General features: G+C 40.9%; 1 protein-coding gene across 5 annotated transcripts in view; it reads left to right on the top strand.

The window, feature by feature from the left end:
- OGDHL (oxoglutarate dehydrogenase-like) overlaps positions 1 to 19,398 on the top strand; it is a 95,750-nt gene extending 76,352 nt beyond the window's left edge. For 3 of the 5 annotated variants that reach the window (XM_019555584.1, XM_019555583.1, XM_019555581.1), the window contains 7 exons: positions 8,079 to 8,257; positions 12,435 to 12,506; positions 13,603 to 13,728; positions 14,974 to 15,051; positions 17,501 to 17,659; positions 18,091 to 18,245; positions 19,195 to 19,398. In XM_019555584.1, the coding sequence (XP_019411129.1) occupies positions 8,079 to 8,257; positions 12,435 to 12,506; positions 13,603 to 13,728; positions 14,974 to 15,051; positions 17,501 to 17,659; positions 18,091 to 18,245; positions 19,195 to 19,318 (893 nt within the window). In that variant the 3' untranslated portion in view covers positions 19,319 to 19,398. Of the gene's footprint in view, positions 1 to 8,078; positions 8,263 to 12,434; positions 12,507 to 13,602; positions 13,729 to 14,973; positions 15,052 to 17,500; positions 17,660 to 18,090; positions 18,246 to 19,194 lie in introns of those variants that run through there. The other 2 variants (XM_019555582.1, XM_019555585.1) reach the window with 2 other exon arrangements.
- Positions 19,399 to 19,886: the final 488 nt, after the last annotated feature.

Raw genomic sequence — 19,886 nt, 5'->3', positions numbered from 1 at the left:
CTGCCTCAAAGACCTGTGTCCTGCTTTTATCTTGCAATTCAGGATGTAGTTTGGTTTAGATTACTGGGTGGAGAGCTAGGTTTTACATTCTAGCTGTTCTGTCCCTGGATAGATCTTGTTAGCTGCAGGGGAACTATTGCAGCTAGTTGTAGCTAAACAGCAGTTTTTGTGCATTATATGTTTCATATGCTTTCTGTAGTAAAGCTGTGCTTCCAGAGTTGCTGTGTGAAGTCATATGGACAGAAAGACTATAGTTTTCAGCAATTTTTGTCTAGACTTAGAGGAGGTCAGCAGAAGTGATTTACAGGTCTCATATAAAAAGGATACTAATGAACTGTTTTAAAGTTTTTTAGGGGGTTGTTTTGGTTTTTTTGCAAACTCCCATCTCTCTTCCAACCTGAATAGCTGTTAAATTAAACCATCTTTGCATCTTGGACCCTGGGAGTTGTGTAAAAATCATAACGTTTAATAAAGGAAATGTCTTCTGACATTGAAAATTTAACAATAACAATTCACTTAGCTGAGACTGGTGGACTTTGAGGTTTGAGGGTGGAGTTTGCAAGGTTTATTGGGTGAATAGCAAAAATGGGAAGAAAAGTATTGATTTCAAACCCAGAGCTCCAAATGCATTTTGATTTAGGATCATAGGCTGGAACTAGACTGCTGTCAGTGCTAGCAGGTGACAGAACAAGGAGCAATGGTCTCAAGTTGTATCAGAGAAAGTTTAGGTTAGATATTAAGAAAAACTTTCTTACTAGGAGGGTAGTAAAGCACTGGAACAGAGTACCTAGATAAGTCGTGGGATCTCCATCCTTGGAGGTTTTTAATACCTGACTAGACAAAGCCTTGACTGGGATGAGATATTTGGGGATGGCCTTGGTTTGAGAAGGGCATTGAATTAGATGACCTCCAGAGGTCCCTTCCAACTCTTTTTTTATGATTCTGTGACATAGAGAAGTAGGCTTAGAAGGTACCTCAGGAGGAGGTCATTTTATCCAGCCCCCTGTTCAAGGCGGGATTATCCCTGACTAAACCGTCCTGGTCTAACATGATCTTGAAAATTTCCATGGATGGGGATTCCACAACTCTTGTGTGATAGCCTGTTCCAATTCTAAACTACTGTTTATAGTAAGGAAGTTATTCTTAATCTCCAACCTAAATTTCCGTTGCTGCAGTTTGAGTCCATTGCTCAGCTCTAGAGACTAACCTAATAAATAGATTTGGGACAAGGTTTGTCCATAGGCTTTCTGAACAACACTGTTCACTGTGAAAAGGCAAAACTTTCTGAAAGATCCTGAAGAGTGTTAAACTGCTTTGCTAGAGGCCTCCCACACCACTATTGTTGGGTTGCCACATACTGATGGTATTACTGATCCAGAATAACGTGGTAGTGTTGTGAATGATGATATTGCTACTTTTATCTGACTGAAAGTGAAACAGGAAAGTAGAAAGAACAGAATTAAGACCAGGATTTTACTGGGGCATACATTTGGCTGTGAGAAGGCATAAGAAGTAGGCCTGTGTGAAACGGCTAGTATTTGCTTTGGATTCGGCCAATTCAGGGGACAGTGATTCGAATCACTGCCCCAAATAGATTTTTCCCAAAAAACCCAGATCAGACCCATTCCCCACCTCTCTCCCAGCCCAGCAATGACTGCCCCGCTTGCCCCAGCTCCCGACACTTGAAAAAAAAAAAAAGCTCCCACTCAGCAGGTACTGCCAGATGCAATCCCCACTGACCCATATGACATGGGGGGGCTCTGCATAATCCCCCCGCCTGCTGTTCCAGCTCCACCCCATGGCTGCCCCACCCACTGCGGCTCTAGTCCTTTAAGAAAAGAAAAAATCTGAGGAAACCCCCTAGACTCACCCTTTTCTGCCAGTGGGGAGGTGATCCCAATGCTACGTGGGGGTCTACATAAGCTCTCTGAGGCCCCAAGGCTGCTGCAGGAGCTGAGAGTCCCAGGGTTTTTCTGTTGGGTTTTTTTTTTTCTTAAAGGGCCGGAGCTGGAGTGGGCGGGGCAGCTGTGGGAGGGCTGGGGGGTCAGGGGGCTTGTGGCAGACCCCCCACTCAGCATGGGGCATTGGGGGGCAGCAGGGATTGCCCCCTGCCTGGCAGCACCTGGTGAATGGGACTTTCTTTTTTAAAGTAGCAGGAGCTGAGGCAGGTGGGGCAGCTATGGGGGAGCCAGGGGGAGCAGGCAGGGTCAGGAGGGCCTGGGGAGCATGCAGGGGATGGGGCCTGGCAGGGGTCCTCCCATGGTCCCCTCCATCCTTCCCTCCCCCACCCCCTACTTATGGACTCTGATCCTGGCTGCAGCTCCCTGCTGCAGCCACCGGGGACCTTCCGAATCATCAACGCTCTGAAACTTTTCTGAAGAGTTGGAGAGCTTTGAATCGATTCGGACCTTTTAATTGGTCCCCTGATTTGATTCAGAATCAGAGATTCGGCCACTGAATCGGGCCAAATCTCTTCCAAATCGAATAGCCACTTGAAGCTTTGCACAGCCCTAACAAGAAGCATTTCTTCACTCCCACAGCCATTTGAATTTCTGTACTGCATGAACCAGACACCAAATTAGAAGTTAATCATTTCAGTTATTTGCCTGAGCTCTGGTTAGATTTGGTAACATGAAAGTGAAAGGCTGTATGCACAATACCAGTGCCCACTTTTAAATTTTTATTAAATGTACTGGTGAACTTTTCTTCATGGTTTCTCTCAGCCTGTAATAAACTGTATATCATATTTTAATTTTTATATCTTATGGTTTAATTTTCTTGTCATAACTCACCTGCAAATCTTACTGAATTAAGCTGCAATGTTAGTTAAGTTACTTGAAAAAACTGGCAATTTGTGAGCGTCTCACACAGTGCTGTGAGGGAATATACAGAATAATGGGTTCCTGCAAGCTGATGTTTTGCTTCAGACACTTCTGTGCTTGCCATAGTGACAAAAGAACAGGAAGAGAGCACAGCAGGAATTGAGCTAGCATAAATTAGCCCTTCTGCCATGCTTTTCTTCCAAGGATCTCAAAGTACTTTTCAAAGAATAAAATTAAGCCTCATTCACAGATGATTAGGCTTCTCCTATTTTGGACATTGCTGGTCCCTGTCCACTGGTTCTGGTGTGCTTTAAGTTTCAGAGTCTAAACAACTCCAGGCATTACTTCTGGTTTGGGGTCTTTGAGTATCCTTTTGGGACCTGGGACCTGTTGTCCTGCTACTTAGCCCCATGACTAGGGCTGACCCCTCAGATTTCCATGTAGTTGAAACACCTATTTCCTTTATCTCTACTTGTGTGGGAGTTCTAGATTACAGTTCACTCTTGAATGCACAGGCTTCCTAATATTCTTAGTGGCATAAGAAATGCACAGATCTAGATAAGAAAATACTCTTTTAAGTATTTGCTCTTAAGTATAACTCATCTCTTACCCTCTCCTGCCCAGAGCTTCCTAGATTTCAGTCTATAACTTTCCCCTCTAAGTCTGTTTTTTTTATATGTATTTCCCCCTAAGACCATCATTTCTTTGTTCAGTATGTGATAATTTAGAAGTTGCCTTCCTGCAGTAAGGTAGGAGGAGTAGTTTACACTAGCTCCTCCCTGTGTTGTCCATATTTGGTTGAAGTATAGATGTTACGGTTAACTATTCTCCATTGGAGGGCTGTTCTAGTGGAGAAGTGCTTGGGGCCTTGCCAGACAGAGGCATTGTATGATGCAGCAATTTTCATAGTAACTAAAACTTGCAAGTTGTACATCATTCACTCAGCTCCCCTGTGACATTGTTAATATGCATTAGGATCACACACTCCACACATGATGCATCTACCTCTTAAATCTTCTGTGGTAGAATACAACAGTGATTAACAGCACATACCTACATTAAATGATGATAATATAGGAAGTGAAAAAGGGCACTCATCTGAAATAGGAGGGATAATAGAAATGTATAGAATGTAATGACTTGAGTAAAACTTGGCTAGGACACAGGGTTTAAACTCTCTGCTTCTGTGAAGTGTTTTGATTCACAAGCAGTAAAGACCTGAGTTTTGGGTGTTATCTAAAAGTTAGACTATCCCTGTCCTAATACAGAGCAGCATATGTGCAAATAAGCCTTGAACAAATTAGCCATATTGCATATTTTCTCAACCATGCCACCCAATCAACACAAATGGTGCCTTAATGTTTGTTTAAAATTAGAATGGGATTCAAACCTATCTAGGGAAATCTGTTTTTAAATACCTTTGGGAACTTTCAGGGAAGGAGTTATATAGGTTTCCACTTTTTGAATGGCTTTTAAAGACAACAAGAGTAAAGAATAGAAGGGCTGTGGTATAAAATTCATTTTGAAGATAGCTTAGATGGGGTATGGCTAGCTGGGTGAGAAGCTCAGCCTGTCCTTTACTGCCTGAACCAGGGTTGTGCGCACTTAAGAGCAAGGGACCAGTCCTCCTAACCCCGCAGCCTTCTTGTGACAGGAAGAGAACGGGAGCATCTGTTGGAGTCACAGATGGGCTGTTCAGAGTTCAGCACCACAGGGACCTAGTGGTTCAAAGATTTCTTTCATCGAGAAGGTGGCCAAACATCCGGAATAAAACTAGCAAGGGAATAGTGTGTGAAAACAGACACTCTATAAAAGCAGGCTGCAGACTGCATATATTCATGAATAAACAGATTCATTTGGAAGAACTCCCTTCTGCTCCTCCCATCCAGTTATTGCATTCGAATTGTGCTTATCTATTCATTAGCTTTCCTACAGGGTGCTAGTACTCATCCTTAAATTGAAGAAAAGACCCAAGGACACCTCCCTCTTCCCCGGGCTTCCCAGACTTTGGCAGTAGCTATTCAAAGTTGAACCAAAGATATAATTATGCATGTATGCAACTGATTTCAAAAAATGCTTTTCTGATTTAAAACACGGCACTGAGACTAGGGAGATTCTGAGTTCAAATTGATGCTCTGCTGCAGATGTCCTGGGTGACTTTGGGTAAGTCACTTAATCCCTCTTGCCCATGGGGTTCTTAGTTCTCCATTTGTAAGGGAGGAGGCTATTTTTCCTCCAGTCTTTGTCTGTCTTATCTAATTAAATTTAAACTGAATAAGCTATCTTTTATGTGTATGCACAGTGCCTAGTGGCAAGGGGAGCTCAATCTTAGTATGGACTAGTAATTGCTTCCATAAGATCACTGTTGTAATTCCTTTATTTCCAGAGGGCTTTGTGCTCTAAAAGCAATAAGGAGAAAACTGGAATGCAATAATGGAAGTGGTGAAATAAAAGCTAAACAATGGAGGGAAAGGGTTGATGTTTAGATGTATTTAGTCCTGGAGGTGGATTGCAGGATCAAGCAGCTGTGCAGAAGGTCTTAAAATAGGTCCAATACTGCAAGTGGAGCACATAGCTCTCTTTTGGCTTTTTATATATTTTTGCCATGTGACCAGTTTTCTTGTCTTTTAATCCTAATTTACTACTTGACACACAAGAGAAGTAAGAATGCAACATTTTAGAGATGGCAAAATCCCCTTTCATACCCCACCGGTGTAGGTTTGCCTTGCTTAGGTTGCTGTATATCTTTAGCCTTCTATGAAGCAATCTATTTAGCCAATAAATTCCCATAGGATAGGTTCTCCTGGAGGGACTCCAGGCTCCAGTCACTATGGTGTAAATCACAAATGACAAGTACATGAGACCTGTCAGGGAGCACTTACTTGCAGGTTTGAAGCAGGAGCCTACTGTGTGCAGAGAATATCAAGATGCCAAGCTGGTCTCTGTCAGTCAGCATGAGTTGCAGAGTTCCTAAAACTTTTGTAATTAAAGGTGTATAATTAATAAGTTTGATCACAGCCAGAAACCATGATTCCAGGGGTTCCATTCTATGTTTATTTTATGGCTTCTCTATAGGTTGTTCAATTTAAAGGGCAGCTGTGTATGGATAAAATCCAGAGACAGTATTTGGGAGGTCAGTCAGGTGCATGGCTTCTGTTGAGAGTTCATGAGAGTTGGACACCTAATTGTCCATAGTCTGTTGAAAATCTCATACTTTTTTAGATTATACTTGTACTTTAGTAGAAGTGTAGTAACAATTACAACACTTCTCCAATATTGCTGGGGAGTGGGGAGGGAAAGGAGTTCAAGCTAACATCCCATATCTAGATGGATACACTGCATCCAGAAGGTTTTGCCTCAGGCCCATCTCTGTTCTTAACACTTGTACTCTAATATATGGCTGAATCTTAGGTTTTTAAGTTTCTTGAATGCATGTGGTAGCTTTCTGCCTGGAATGTTCTATTTTTAAGAACACATTATAGAACAGCATTTGTTTGGCGTCAATACAACGTGAAGAAAAGAAGGATAAGAGGGTGAAATGAGGCAAAAAAAGGGCTGGTGAAGGAGGTTTGTGAAACTGGAGTTGAGGACAGACCTATTGCAGCAGGAAAGGACACTAACCTAATTATTGGAAGAAGTATGGAAAATGAGAGTTCGTACAAGGAAAAAACTCATATCAAGTTTTACGTATTGTTCTTGGCATCTGGCCATTATTATATATGCTTTCTGGAGAAACGTTTAAGAAAACTGGAGTGCAATCCATGTTTTTTATTATTTAGTGTATGATGATAGTGATTAAAAAGCAAGAAGAAATGTTCACAATTTTATATCTGACTTTTGCAGCCAGCTGATTGCCTTATGTGTAGTATTGTGCAGATCCAGTAGAGTTCCATCAAATGCACAGAGAGGGCTTCTTTGTCGTTTCTCCAGTCCACCCTTTCTATATGGTTTGCTCCCAGTATTCTGCACAGGCCACTGTGTCCAGTGTTGTTGTTGCCAGATCTGGTGGGGTGCATTATGGTGCTTCAGGGCATCTCAGGAAATAGATGATCCATGGGTTGCTTCTCCTAAAAAACACATTGGTCATTTACTTAGAGGCCCCGCTCTTAAGCAGTTCAGGCTCTGCCATCTATGCCACTTGTAATTGGAGCCGGATGCTAACTCTTAACTGGGGGGTGAACAGAAGGTAATTCTGGGTGATTCCAGTGATGTGGTCAATAGCATGGTAAAGGACAAAATGCTGTTTGTTGGTGAGAGACAATTGTGCGCTGGTTGATGTCCATATAGCAGGTGGCAATCGTCTGACTCTTGTATTTGCCAGTCAATGCTGCCTGCTACTTTCTTCCTGATAGTGCATATAGGCAGGGAACAGGGGTGGATTTTAGGCAGCCTGTTACAATTCTGCATGTATCAGTTTAGGGCAGTGTCTATATGTTTACTGTGACTTGAGCAAGCCCAGGTGGTACAGGCATATTCAACCACAGAGAAACAAAGCGCTAAAACAGTAGTGCATAGGGTGGATGATTGTGCGCAAAATGTTGTTTCATGTATTGACCTTGGCTTTGATATTTAATATGTATTTTGTGTAACTAAGTGTACAGTCCAGTGTTACCCCTAAGTAATTTGGGTGGTTCTGATGTTCAAGAGACTGGTCACTCCAGATGACATTCAGGTGTCATTCTGCAGCTAAGTTTCTCAGATGAAAAACACAAATTTGAGTTTTGTTAGGGTTGGATTTGAGAGAAAACAAAACCTTGTTTAGGTCATAATCTGACATCATGTTCAGTGCCCTCTCCAGGATCTTCTTTGTGTCCTCAAAACTTTTCTGCTGTGTGGTAATGCAGAAATTGTCAGCGCAGATGAAACAGACATCCGGCAGGAAGTGGCTGATCATTAATGTAGATGTTGAATAAAAGTGGGGCAACCATGCCGCCTTGTGGTAAGCCATTCTTTTGGAAGTGCCATCTATTTTTCTCTTCATGGTTTAGTTAAGGTGTTTTCTTAGTGGGGAAGGATGTATGTTGTAAGAATAAGGTGAATGTAGACTGTTCTTCATGGTGTACCCTGAGTTATGCTAAATAGTCTACAACACAATGATGCTGAACTGTCCTTTGGACCTCATGGCCAATGATCATGAAGACAAATGAACAATCTGTGTAATATAGCTTCAATATAAAGGTACTGGGCTGAATTATGTGAAACAGAACATAGCTCTAACCAGGGTGTTCGTTTCTTTTCCTTTTGTCCTTTTCTTAGGTTTTGAGCTTGGCTTTGCCATGGCAAGTCCCAATGCTCTGGTGTGCTGGGAAGCTCAGTTTGGTGACTTTCACAACACTGCACAGTGCATAATAGACCAGTTTATCAGCTCAGGGCAGGCAAAGTGGGTTCGTCACAATGGGATTGTACTGCTTTTGCCACATGGAATGGAAGGAATGGTAAGGCTTTCACTGACTGGCTGGAGCAGGAAGCATGCATGAACATAAAACTGTAGAATAAAAGCTACAGAACTGTTCCCTTTTTGCAATAGACGTGTAGATGCATGATCCTTAATTTTTTTTAATGAGAAATGAATGTGGTGCTGACATGTTAAAGCATTCTTTTGCTATATAAATGTGTGTGTGTGTGTTTGGACACTTACAGAAGTTACATTTTTCCTGTGATGAGGCCCTTGAAAGTGCTGTACAGCTGTAACATAACTGTATGGCTGCAGAGTGCTTTTAAAATAGCTCATCCATGAAAAAAAAACCCATCATTAAATCAGCTGTTAGATGAAGGTGCTCTAGAGCAGTGGTCTTTAAACTTTTTGATCGTGCACCCCTATCACTAAAAAATTTTTGAGCATGCACCCCAAATATATGTATATTTATTTATATACATGTACTACTGTACTAATATATTATGTACATTATAAAACATACACAAAAATAGAAATTAAAAAAGGATGAGATAAAGATGAAATAAACAATATTTTTTTTTAATTTTATTTATTAATGGTACAAAAAACCTTTTGGCTGTCACTAAAAATATTATTGTTAATAATAATATTTTTTAGTGAGAGCAATGTGATTGAATATGCTTCATTATTTTTGAAAATCTTGGTTTAACACTTTGTGATACAGCGATTCGAAGGTCTGGTTCTAAGTTCAGTTTATTTCGATACTTGGTTTTAATGGCTGTCATAGCTGAAAAAGATACCTCACAAAGATACGTGGATCCAAATGGAAGAAGTGCATCATTGGCTGTTCTTACTAAATCATGATACTCATTTTTCAATCTCGTCCACCAATTATGCAAAGGTTTTTGTTGAAATTTGGCTAGTAAAGTTCCATTTTCCCTGATGTCAGTCAGTTGCAAATTAATCAGTTAATTAATTTTTATATTTTATATTTTTAACAAATGGGTTCAAAACCCACTGAAACTCTTTGTTTGGAAGATTTTTAAACAGGTTAGAAAATTCTGTTTCCAACACGCTTGCATTGTTTTCGGCAACAAAATCTCATAATGATGGAAACCTTTCCAAACATCCGTTTTCAAAATGCTTTCTCCATAGCACAAGTTTCTTTCGAAAAGCAGTTACCCTCTCACTCATTGTTAAAATGTCACCTTTACCTAGAACGGACAGATTAAGTGTGTTTATTTTTTCAAAAATATCTGCTAGGTGGCGTACTACTGACAGCCACTTGTCATCACAGAAAAAGTCAGCAAATTTTGAACACTTGTCTTTTTGTAAAAGAAAAATGTGTAACTCATCTTTAAGTTTGACAGCTCTTTTAAGCACTTTCCCATGAGATAACCAGTGAACTTCTGTGTGGTACAAAAGATTTTCATGGTCACTCCCCATCTCATTACAAAGTATTGTAAAGATTCTACTATTTAAAGGTTTTGTTTTTATCAAATTAACCACATCAATGACATCCTGTAGCACTTTGTGCACTTCTGGCTCCAAGTTCTTTGCTTCAATAGCTTGCCTATGAATGGTGAATTTCACATGTGGTGCTATCTCTGTAACCCTACCCCAGAATCCTTTTTTTATTCTAGTCAAAGCAGCCGCTTCATCAGTGGTTACACTTGCACAGTTTTTCCATAAAACATTGTTTTTATTAAAGAAGTCATTTACTGTTGAGAATATATCTTCTCGGTACATCTTTCCTTCAGTGGCTCACAAAAAAGTAGTTCTTCATGTATTTCATTATTGAAACAGAATCTAGCAAATACCATAAGCTGAGACATGTTATAAGTATCTGTACTTTCATCCAACTGTATAGCAAACCTCCCACAATGCGTAATTTGTTCTAATACTTGTTCCTTCAAATCTTCAGCAATGTTTTCTGTGCATCTTCCGACAGTATTTGCTGACAAAGGAATGTATTTTAGTTTGTTGCCATATTGTTTTCCGTGTATTATTTCAGTCATTTTTACCACGTCAGGAAGAACAAGTGTTTCCCCAATGGTATGTGGCTTTTTGTTTCTCGCTATTAAGTAAGAAACCTCAAAAGAGACTTCCAAACATTTATCATTAAGTTTAGTGAAATTTTGTAAAGTACTAGATTGAGTATCACGTGAAAACATTGCTGAAAAAATTGTAGAGGTTTGTCTTCATGTTCTAGATGCTTAGTTTTTAAATGTCTTGCTAATCGTGATGGCTTCATACTATCATTGGCTAATATCTCAAGGCACAATATACACTTAGGGTGAGGTTCATCATTAACGATAGTGGATGTAAATCCATATTTCAAAGAGTCTTCTTGATAATTTCTAATTTTTTTGGCCGACTTCTTGTCAGATCTGATTTGCTCGTCATTGTTTTTACCTCATAATGTGGCTGACGAAGAACTCGTACTAGGAGTAGGAGAAGTGTTAGCTCTGCCATTTTCTTGTTGTTCGCTTGTGCTTGCATTATTAGTATTATCTTCAATCTGCTGTTTCTTTTCAGGAATCTTTTTAAGCCACTTGTCCATTTTGTGAGGGTTAGTTTAGTTAAAACTAGATAATGTAATCCGTAAATCCACTTAACCGGGCACACGTAAACTGCAATACATTGCAATACGTGGAAAGTGAATGAACAAGTGAGGGTGCCACTGTCAACCCCTCTGCGTTGTGGAACTCCCACTCTTCCCTCAGGATACCTCGTGTACCCTACATGACACGTAACCATCTGACATACAGGCTGAGTGAGGGCGCCAGTGTCAATCCGTATATTAAATATTAGTAAAGCTTAATTTCTTTCTTATTTCTTTTAGATAAAAAATAAATATAAATAGAAGTTCTAATATTTTCTTCCCGCACCCCAGTGGATTGTCTTGTGCACACCCCACTTTGGAGACCGCTGCTCTAGAGCACAGCGCCTTAGGGAACCTGTGTACAGGTACCCTGTGAGGGTTAATTTAGGATGATTCTGCCTATATCCCCTGTGCATTTGTGGGGCTGTCACACAGGGGACAGTCTGCTTCCTGTGGAGTGTGGGAAGGAGGGAGAGGGGGGTTGGGGAAGGTACCCCTGCTGGAATCTTGGAGAAGAGCCAGTCTGGGCCTGGAAAGCTCCCCCCCAGCTCCTGGCATGAGCATCTTGCTAACAGCCCTGGCTGCCATGCTAGGAGCTGGAGCAGTGGCTGGGGAGAATCCAAGCTCCCTCCCCCACTAGCGTGGTCATGCTTGAGGACAGTCCAGAGGAGAGCCATGTGAATGATTAGAGAACAAGAGGGCAGGTCTTATGAGGAGAAGCTGAGAGACCTGTCACTCTTCAGCCTGGAGAAGCATAGGCTCAGCAGTGACTTGGTGGCAGCCTGTAAGTGTATGAGGGGTGTGCATCAGGAAGTGGGAGAACGTCTGTTCACCAGAGCACCCATACAAGGAGAGATGACTAACATTAGCAATATATTAAAATCAAGGCGCAGAATAGAGGCTGGATGGGCAATAGATTCTGACTTATTCTGGCCCGTGTGCCTCTCCTTTATTGTGAAGTGGAGCTAATTGTGCTTACTTGGTCAGTAAAGTGTCTTCATTTCCTGAAAACACTATCCACATGCTAGATATTTGAACTTTAGCACAGTGCAAAATCCTTATCAAGGATATCTAATGAATAGTTAGCTTACTTGTGCCAGCTAAAATTTAATCATGCTAAAATGAATTGCAGTAGATGATTCAGGGAACTGGTGGTTCAGGTTGTGTTCCAGCTGTTGGTGCCCTGGAGACATCATGCCTTGCACATGCTGCTTGTTTTTAAGGGAACATAAGTTTGGTTTCACTACCACACGTCACCCTCCTAAAATGGCAAGTAGGCTCTTGTCACAGATACCTCTCTGCTTTGCTCAAACGTGTTGAATTAAGACAGAAATTATTGGTAGCTGCCTTGGATCAGGTACCTGTGCTTGATCCAAACCTTGCTTAAAGCATTTACCATCATGGCTTTATTGAGGGGAGCCTCTTATTCATTTCTTCAAAGCCTCCCTCTTTTTTAGCTGTTGCTGTTGCAATGCTTCTCCGCTTGAGAGGGTGGAGCAGCCTGGTCCAGTGCTGCTCTGTGATGATTAGGCTGACAGGAGGCATATGTGTCATGAGTGATCTAGTCGGACATCTAAACTGTTGGCTGTTGTGTTTAAAATGTGATTACCAGGGCCCGGAGCATTCTTCAGCCAGGCCTGAAAGATTTCTGCAGATGAGCAATGATGATCCTGATGCTTATCCAGTAAGTAGACTTGTCAGCAGTAATGACTTTCCTTTGGCTTTCAGCTTTTCAGAGGTTTATTTTAAGCAGAGTTTTTGTTGGCTTTATCACATGAGATATTTATTTATTGCCACCAAATAGCACTTAACTGTCTGTTCTGGGAGGAAATAATAAAGTTGGCTAAGGGAGAATGTTCTTATAGGACAACTTGTTGAAATATTGGACTTTAGAATGGTATTCTACAGCTAACGATGAGATGCAATAGATAGATCCTTTGGAAAAAAATGGGCAGGGAGAGTGAGGAGGAGTTAAGAATTACACACATGCAACTGCATTAAAAATACTTACAATGTTGTAAATTCAGGCACTTAGAAGATGGGGAGCGCCAGAAGCAAACTTGCCAGTGCTTTGTAACATGCTTTTCCACCCCTAGTCCTTTTTCACTGGGGAATTCACTCCTGTGGCTCTACCCACTTGCAAGACCTACTTCCCTTGAGCATTTATAACCATCACACCATTAAATCCTGAATGCCAATTGCAGCTTCCTTGCCTAGTCCCAGGGCCAGATTCTGTTCCACCTATTAAGCATGTAAGTGGACTTACGCATCTAAGTGCAATTTTATTCTGTCCTCCTATTCTGGTGCTGTAGCAAAGTATCAGGGAGTAGAGAAAGTTCAGTTTTGTTCCTATAGCCACTGGCTGGAACACGATCAGTTGTTCTGTGGGGAAAGCATATGAACAGTGTAGTGAACAGTGAGAAGTTCAAATGTGTTTGCTAGGGAAGTAATCCTCAGAGTTTTTTGTTATTAAAGTCCTAAGAAGCTTCTACTGAATACAAATAAAAAGAGCCAAGGCCTGCTGAAATCAGTGGTTAAGGGATGCTTTTCATTGACTTCCGTGGGCTCTTGTTTAGAACTTGAGTGATGGGGGAAAAAGTATTGAACAGGTTTTTTGTTATGCATTTGTTAAAGCAGAGTTTGTAGCCTCTAGTGCTCCAAAACTGCTGTATTTCCTAGGTTTCAATGTTATGGATTTTGGTGTGCAAGGAAGGAAGTAGAAAAGAGGGTGGAATGAAAAGGGAGGGAGACTTTTGATGCCTTTTTAATGCCCTTTTTAGGAGTTTAGTGAACACTTTGAAGTTTCCCAGCTCTACGAGTGCAACTGGATTGTGGTGAACTGTTCAACTCCAGCCAATTATTTTCATGTCCTCAGAAGACAGATCTCACTGCCATTCAGAAAACCAGTAGGTGATCAGTTACCCTGCCTTCAAATTACAGTGAGCCACTTGAATTTAGAGTTTTGTTTTTTATATTGACATACTACTCAGTAGAAGATGGACTTCAGTAAGAAACTTGAATGCATGCAAACTGGAGACTGACATTTTGGGGCAAGGTTTGGTTTTCTGTTCAGCTTTCCTTTCAGGTGTGCAAACACCCGGCATGCTTTTTAATCACTGATTCCAGGGATTCTATTACTCACATGGGTTCTGTGTATAAATTCTACTACCTCTGGACACAGATGCTGGAGCTTGGAAAGCACATTTGTCTGCACAGAAAGTGCCATCTTCTGCTGACCTGGCTTTCATTTGTATCTGATCTGCACAGACATGTTTTTGCTCCAGTGCAGACACCTGGGGTAGATGTTGTTTCCTTGCATCTCGTGATATGCACTAGTACGGTTCAGTCCACTTCAGCTAGAACAGCTGTGTAACATACATTAGTGGTTCTTCTGCATTAGGGATTTCCATTTGTGTAGCTGTAATACTGTTGGGTGAAGTTCAGCCTGGGTGCCCATAGAATTGAGATTTGGTACACTTACAATTAATTTGAAAAAAGATTTGTCCAAAGCACTTGTTCAGTTTGAGATTTCTACTCTCTCAGTCTAGAACAAGGTCAAGCTAGCACAGCGCTGTCACTGCCTTGCTTTTCTACACTGGAGAGCCTGGTAGTTGGAATTGAGATCCATTCTATGCCCCCGTGGATTACTCCGGTGGCTAGTGTGACTCACTTTGGTCAGTTCTGTCCCACTAGCACTGAAATGTTAAAATAGTTTTAACTGAATGGATCTTTCTGGATTAATTTAGATTCTCTGCAGTTTGAAGACTAAGACACACTCTGATACTTAGCATTAAAATATATGATGGCTCTCAACCCTAATCCACACACTTTAATGCACTGTCTTTTGTCCCCCAAAGGAAATATTTATCCATGCTAAGATTTCCAAAGAGTCATGGAACTGCAGCTTTAGTGTCTTTTGTGACTCTTTGAAAACCCCAGAGTTAAAGAATCCTAATGTGGAATAAAGGACTTTCATAGAATGTAGTTTCCTTTTTTATTTGCTTAGCTTAGTCCTATGCACTGGGTTAACTTAGTATCTGTTCTAGGGTGTCACATGCAAGAACCATTTTTGTAGTGTTAATATTGCATGTGTGTGGAAGGTGATGAAGCTAGTAGCAGCCTCTGAGATTTGTAACAATTTGTTTTTACAGCTGATCATTTTGACACCCAAGTCACTGCTGAGGCATCCTGAAGCCAAATCCAGTTTTGATGAAATGGTATCTGGTAGGTCCAGTTACAAAATTTGTGAACACATTCATTTATGAGCAGTTAATCCTTAATACAGGACCCAGGGTGTTCATTCCACAGATAATGAACTTCCTAGGAGATCAAAACCCCTTATTTCTACGGCAACTACAAAGTGCGCATGGGAAAGAAATCTCTCAGGATTTTGGAAGAGCCTGGATCCAAATAATGAATCTTCTCTTTATTTTCAGTAACACCTCATAATTGCCTGTATAAAGTCCTCATAAGGTAACTTTGTTCTAAAAAATTCCCCACTTTATTTTTCTTTCAAGGAGTGACTTGTCACTTGCTTCCACTTTCAGTTCTGGACACCTCCTGTCCTGTTGCAAATTTAATTAAGGTACTAACCAGGGGAAGTGGAGAATTAAACATCTGACAGCCGACTTAAGACGCATTAAAGGCGTGTGACTACATGTGCATGCCCTTAATGCCCCGTGAAATGGCAATTTTAGGCTACTTGTGCCTAAATTTTATACCTGCAAAAGCAAGTATCAAATTTAGGCGCAAATAGCTAAAGTACATTTACACTTGCGTGGACGCGTTAAAGTGCATTAATGCTGTATATGGACTGATGTGGGACTAACTTTCCACGTCAGTCCATGTACACAGTGTTAATACACTTTAATGTGCACATGGGTTAGATGCAAGCAGAAGTTGCCTTGATGCATGTTAAATGTAGGTGCACCTAAATGTATAGATATGCCCACTCTGTATTAAATTTTCTCTGTGGTAAGGAATGGATGCATGATCAGCTTTTCCAAGCTATCCGCTTGCAGTAGGTTTGTTACAGTGCCTGGCCCCTGGGTAGAAGAGGAGCTGGTTTACATTGAGTAAAGGGCTAGCTGAAGATGAAACCAACTGACTAGGGGAGCAGACACTTACTTGACCACGATACCAGTGTACCTTTAAACAAGTTAACTTAAATGCATTTACAGTTACCTCTCAGAAGGGAAGGAATAACTTGACCATAAGTGGGCCAAACCTGAGCCAGGGTAATGTGTTGTAATTACTCTTCTGCAGTAATTCTGTTTCTAGAGTAAGTGTCTGCTGGTGTCAGTTGTATACATCTATCTCAGAAAAGCCCGTTACTAAAGGGAAAACAGGCAACTGTGTGTTTCCTATTGTGCCTAGTAATGAGATTCAATAAGATATGCTTACTTTGTGAGCTGTCCCAGGATAGCTGCTTGTGTGCCCATTCCTAATTTGGTGTTACTTATATTTGGCATACAAAACCAATATAAATTAACCAAGTTAGGTGTTTATCTGTCCCCTTACTATTTACTTTCCATACTTATTCTGTATTAATCCATGGTAGTGGCCAAGGGTTCTAGTTCAATATTCAAATAAATGTACTTGAATGTTGTTACTGTAAGTGACAACATATTGTACACTCTAGTTTCACAAATGGTTATGTATATTAGCTCGCCCCTATTGTACACTCTAGTTTCACAAAGGGTTACGTATATTAGCTCGCCACCTTGCTTACTTTTTTTTATTAAAGTGTGAAGGCTGAAAGGAGGAGGCTAGCTCCATAAAGCACATTCATAGTTGTCTTAAAATATGAACTCTGCTCAGTCAGACTAGATAAGTTGGACATAAATCAGTTTTTTTCATGCATTTGTATCTATTCTTCTCTGTAAGATAAATGGTGCAAACAGGATTTTATTTTCCTGATATGTGGGTGTGTTGCATTGGCTGAGACTTGGAGGTCAATGCTACTATTTGCCACCTCATGGCTGGTTGAGACAGGAACAGCTGTAATCACTTATAGGAGTGAAAGATGGAAAAGACCTGTAAGACCAAGTCTATCTCCCTGCCAATGCAGGATTGCCCCTATTGTACACTCTAGTTTTGTGGGTCCCTAGCAAAAGTTTCAACCAAGTCTCTTGAGATGGGTCCAGAGGGAGAATACATCTTACTGTCAGGTAGTTTTGTGATATACAGTCTAAATTGTATTACATAGTTATGTCCATTACTGGTTTCTTGTCTCCTCTTTCCAGATAATCCTTTTTAATGTCTCAAACAAAAGGCTTTGATCACACAAAGAGGCTAGTAACATAGTCTTAATATTTCACTGGAATATAAAATAGAGGGTGGCATGTGGAGAATGTACCTTAAGGCATTCTAAAATGTGTTTCTTTATTCCAGACTTAAATGCAGAATTAACAGCTATTTGTCTTACTTGACGGCATGCCCTGTTAAAATATATCCATGTTAGCAATGAAAGGCTATTAAGTCTAGTCTACAGCACATGAAATGTAGGTAAAAACAGCAGTCCAGTGCATGCCAAAAGAGAAATTGCTGTTTAAAATCTGGTTTCAGGAGAGCTGGGATAAGCTGCTTATCTTGTAATGGGCTGCCTTCTGGAGCGTGTTCAAATAAATGGTGTCAGAATAACTAATGTTAAAAGATCTTTTGGTATTAATAGGTGCAAGCTTCAGACGAGTGATTCCAGAGGAAGGAATTGCAGTGGAAGTGCCGAGTGAGGTTAAGCGGGTGATTTTCTGTACGGGGAAAGTGTATTATGATCTTGTTAAAGAGAGGAAAAACCAAGATTTGGAAGGGCAAGTGGCTCTAACTCGGCTAGAGCAGGTGAGTGTCCTGATCCTTACTGAAAAGAAGACTTTAAGTTTGTTTTCTGCCACAGATTGTAACTGAGCTAGCTTTTAAACTGCTTGTACTTGCCTGGCATGATGATGATATGTAGCAGTTGTATATAAAATCAGATTTTCAGAAACATTACTGCTTGCCTGCTTCACAAGGGGCTTAGGAGGATTAAGCAATTTTCCTATCTGTAAAATGGGGATTGTGGGATCAAGAAAAAAATGGCAAAAGCAAGATTAGAATTTGGTAGCTTCTGGTTCTAACCTCTATTACCCAGTCCGCTAGCTGTAACTACTGTGTAGTTTCTAATAAATGGGTAGCAGTTCTACATAAATTTTGACAGATAAAATTTCTCTGTGGTATCTGACCATGGAAAAGATCTTTGCCATTTATCTTTCAGTGTCCATTCTCCTTTTCAGATCTCTCCATTCCCCTTTGATCTGTTAAAGGAAGAGCTTGAGAGATATCCTGGAGCTGATTTAGTTTGGTGTCAGGAGGAGCACAAAAACAGTGGATTCTATGACTATGTGAAACCTCGTTTCCGCACTATTGTGAACCACACACGACCCATATGGTATGAAATATTAGATGACTGCTGTCTCTTCTGCACTACTGGTTAATCTGCCTGCCAGTTGTGGAAAAATCAAATTCCTCCAAACTTAAAACGTCTGAGTTTGGGATATAAGGGGAAGGGGAGAGATTAAAACCCTATATCACTTCAGCAGCTATATCACCAATACATAAACATCACACTCCCTCCTCTAGTTTGTGTGTACCCACATTGCTTACCTCCTGTTACCTGGTGGATGCTTAAGCAGTAGAGAAGAATATTCTAATCCAGTCTCATATCCTGAAGAGGAAGAGCCTGGAAATTTTCGTTTTATTGTTATTTCCACTCCCCCTCTTCCCCCCCAGGATCTGTAACACTGAGCTATTTTTCAGTTGTACAGAAAAATCAATAGCAGCTTAACAGGCTAACAACCTCCTGCTTCTCCTCTGCCTTTTTTATATTTCTTGGCCCTGTTGCATTACCATTGTTTTTGAGGAATAGTCTTTCCTTGTAGAAATTCCATTCCATGTCTTGGGTCTCACAGGAGATAGCTGTTGAATAGGTCATGATCTACTCGTGTGATTATTCTTCTCTGAGCTTTTGTTTATTCCTGAACTGCTGTAGGGTGACTGGAGGAGTGATTTGGGCTATCCTTGGTAAGGCTGTGTGTGTGCAGCTAGCAAGAGCCACCTACACATAGACCCGTACTGTTGAATAGCCCTCTTGGGACAGGTTCCAAGCTGGTATAGATCAGCTCTATCAAAGGCCACAGAGTAGTTTTCATCTGGTCTTCTGCCTTAAACCTGCAATAACACTGAATATCCAGGAGGGGCCATAATAGAATGCATATATCTCCCGGACCCAAACTTAAATGCTGCTAACTAGTTTCCATGTTCACTTTTTAAAGCAGCTTCAGCATATTCTGTCTCTTCCCTCTCCTGTTATCCATCTAATTGTGTCTTGCGTTGTGTAGGTATGTTGGCCGAGAACCAGCTGCTGCTTCTGCCACAGGTAACAAGAACACTCATATGGTGTCACTCAGAAAATTCCTGGACACGGCTTTCAACCTAGAGGCCTTTGAAGGAAAGATGTTCTGACTTCAAGGCACCAGTCCATCAGCTGTATAGCATTATCATCAATTACTGCTTCCAAAGGAGAAAATAAAATGGGAAAACTACTAGGAATATTGGTTTTTGCTTTCTAAGAGGTTGCAAATAGGCCTTTCCTGCTAAACCAGTGGGTAAACTAGAAATGAAGGAAGGAATGGAAGAAAATGCTACCTGGGATGTGTGGGTGTGTATAAGGAGATGTGTATGTGACTGACCCCATGTGTAGGGTTGGTCTACTGGGGTAAAGAGGCCATGGTACAGGAAGAAAACTTGAGGGTTGAGGATTTTTGACAAAAATGTAGTAGCTGTTTGACATGGTAAAATTAGATGCATGTTTCTGTCTTAACCTGTACTGAAGAGTTCTATCTCTAAGGGGAATTACTGCTCTTATACCACACATGCACACATAAGACATGCATCTTCTTTTAGAAAGACAGAATGAAGAGAAAAAAGAGTTTTCCCAAGTCATGGTTGCATAGAGCAGTGATAGAGCACTCACCTTCCCTTTTCTGCTGAGGCAGAATCTGTGGTTTTAACCCTGTCACAGCCACAGCTG

This window comes from Crocodylus porosus, unplaced genomic scaffold (assembly GCF_001723895.1).
Source record: "Crocodylus porosus isolate Cpor-Errol unplaced genomic scaffold, CroPor_comp1, whole genome shotgun sequence".
Classification (NCBI taxonomy): domain Eukaryota; kingdom Metazoa; phylum Chordata; order Crocodylia; family Crocodylidae; genus Crocodylus; species Crocodylus porosus.
This window is presented reverse-complemented; position numbering and strand designations above follow the sequence as displayed.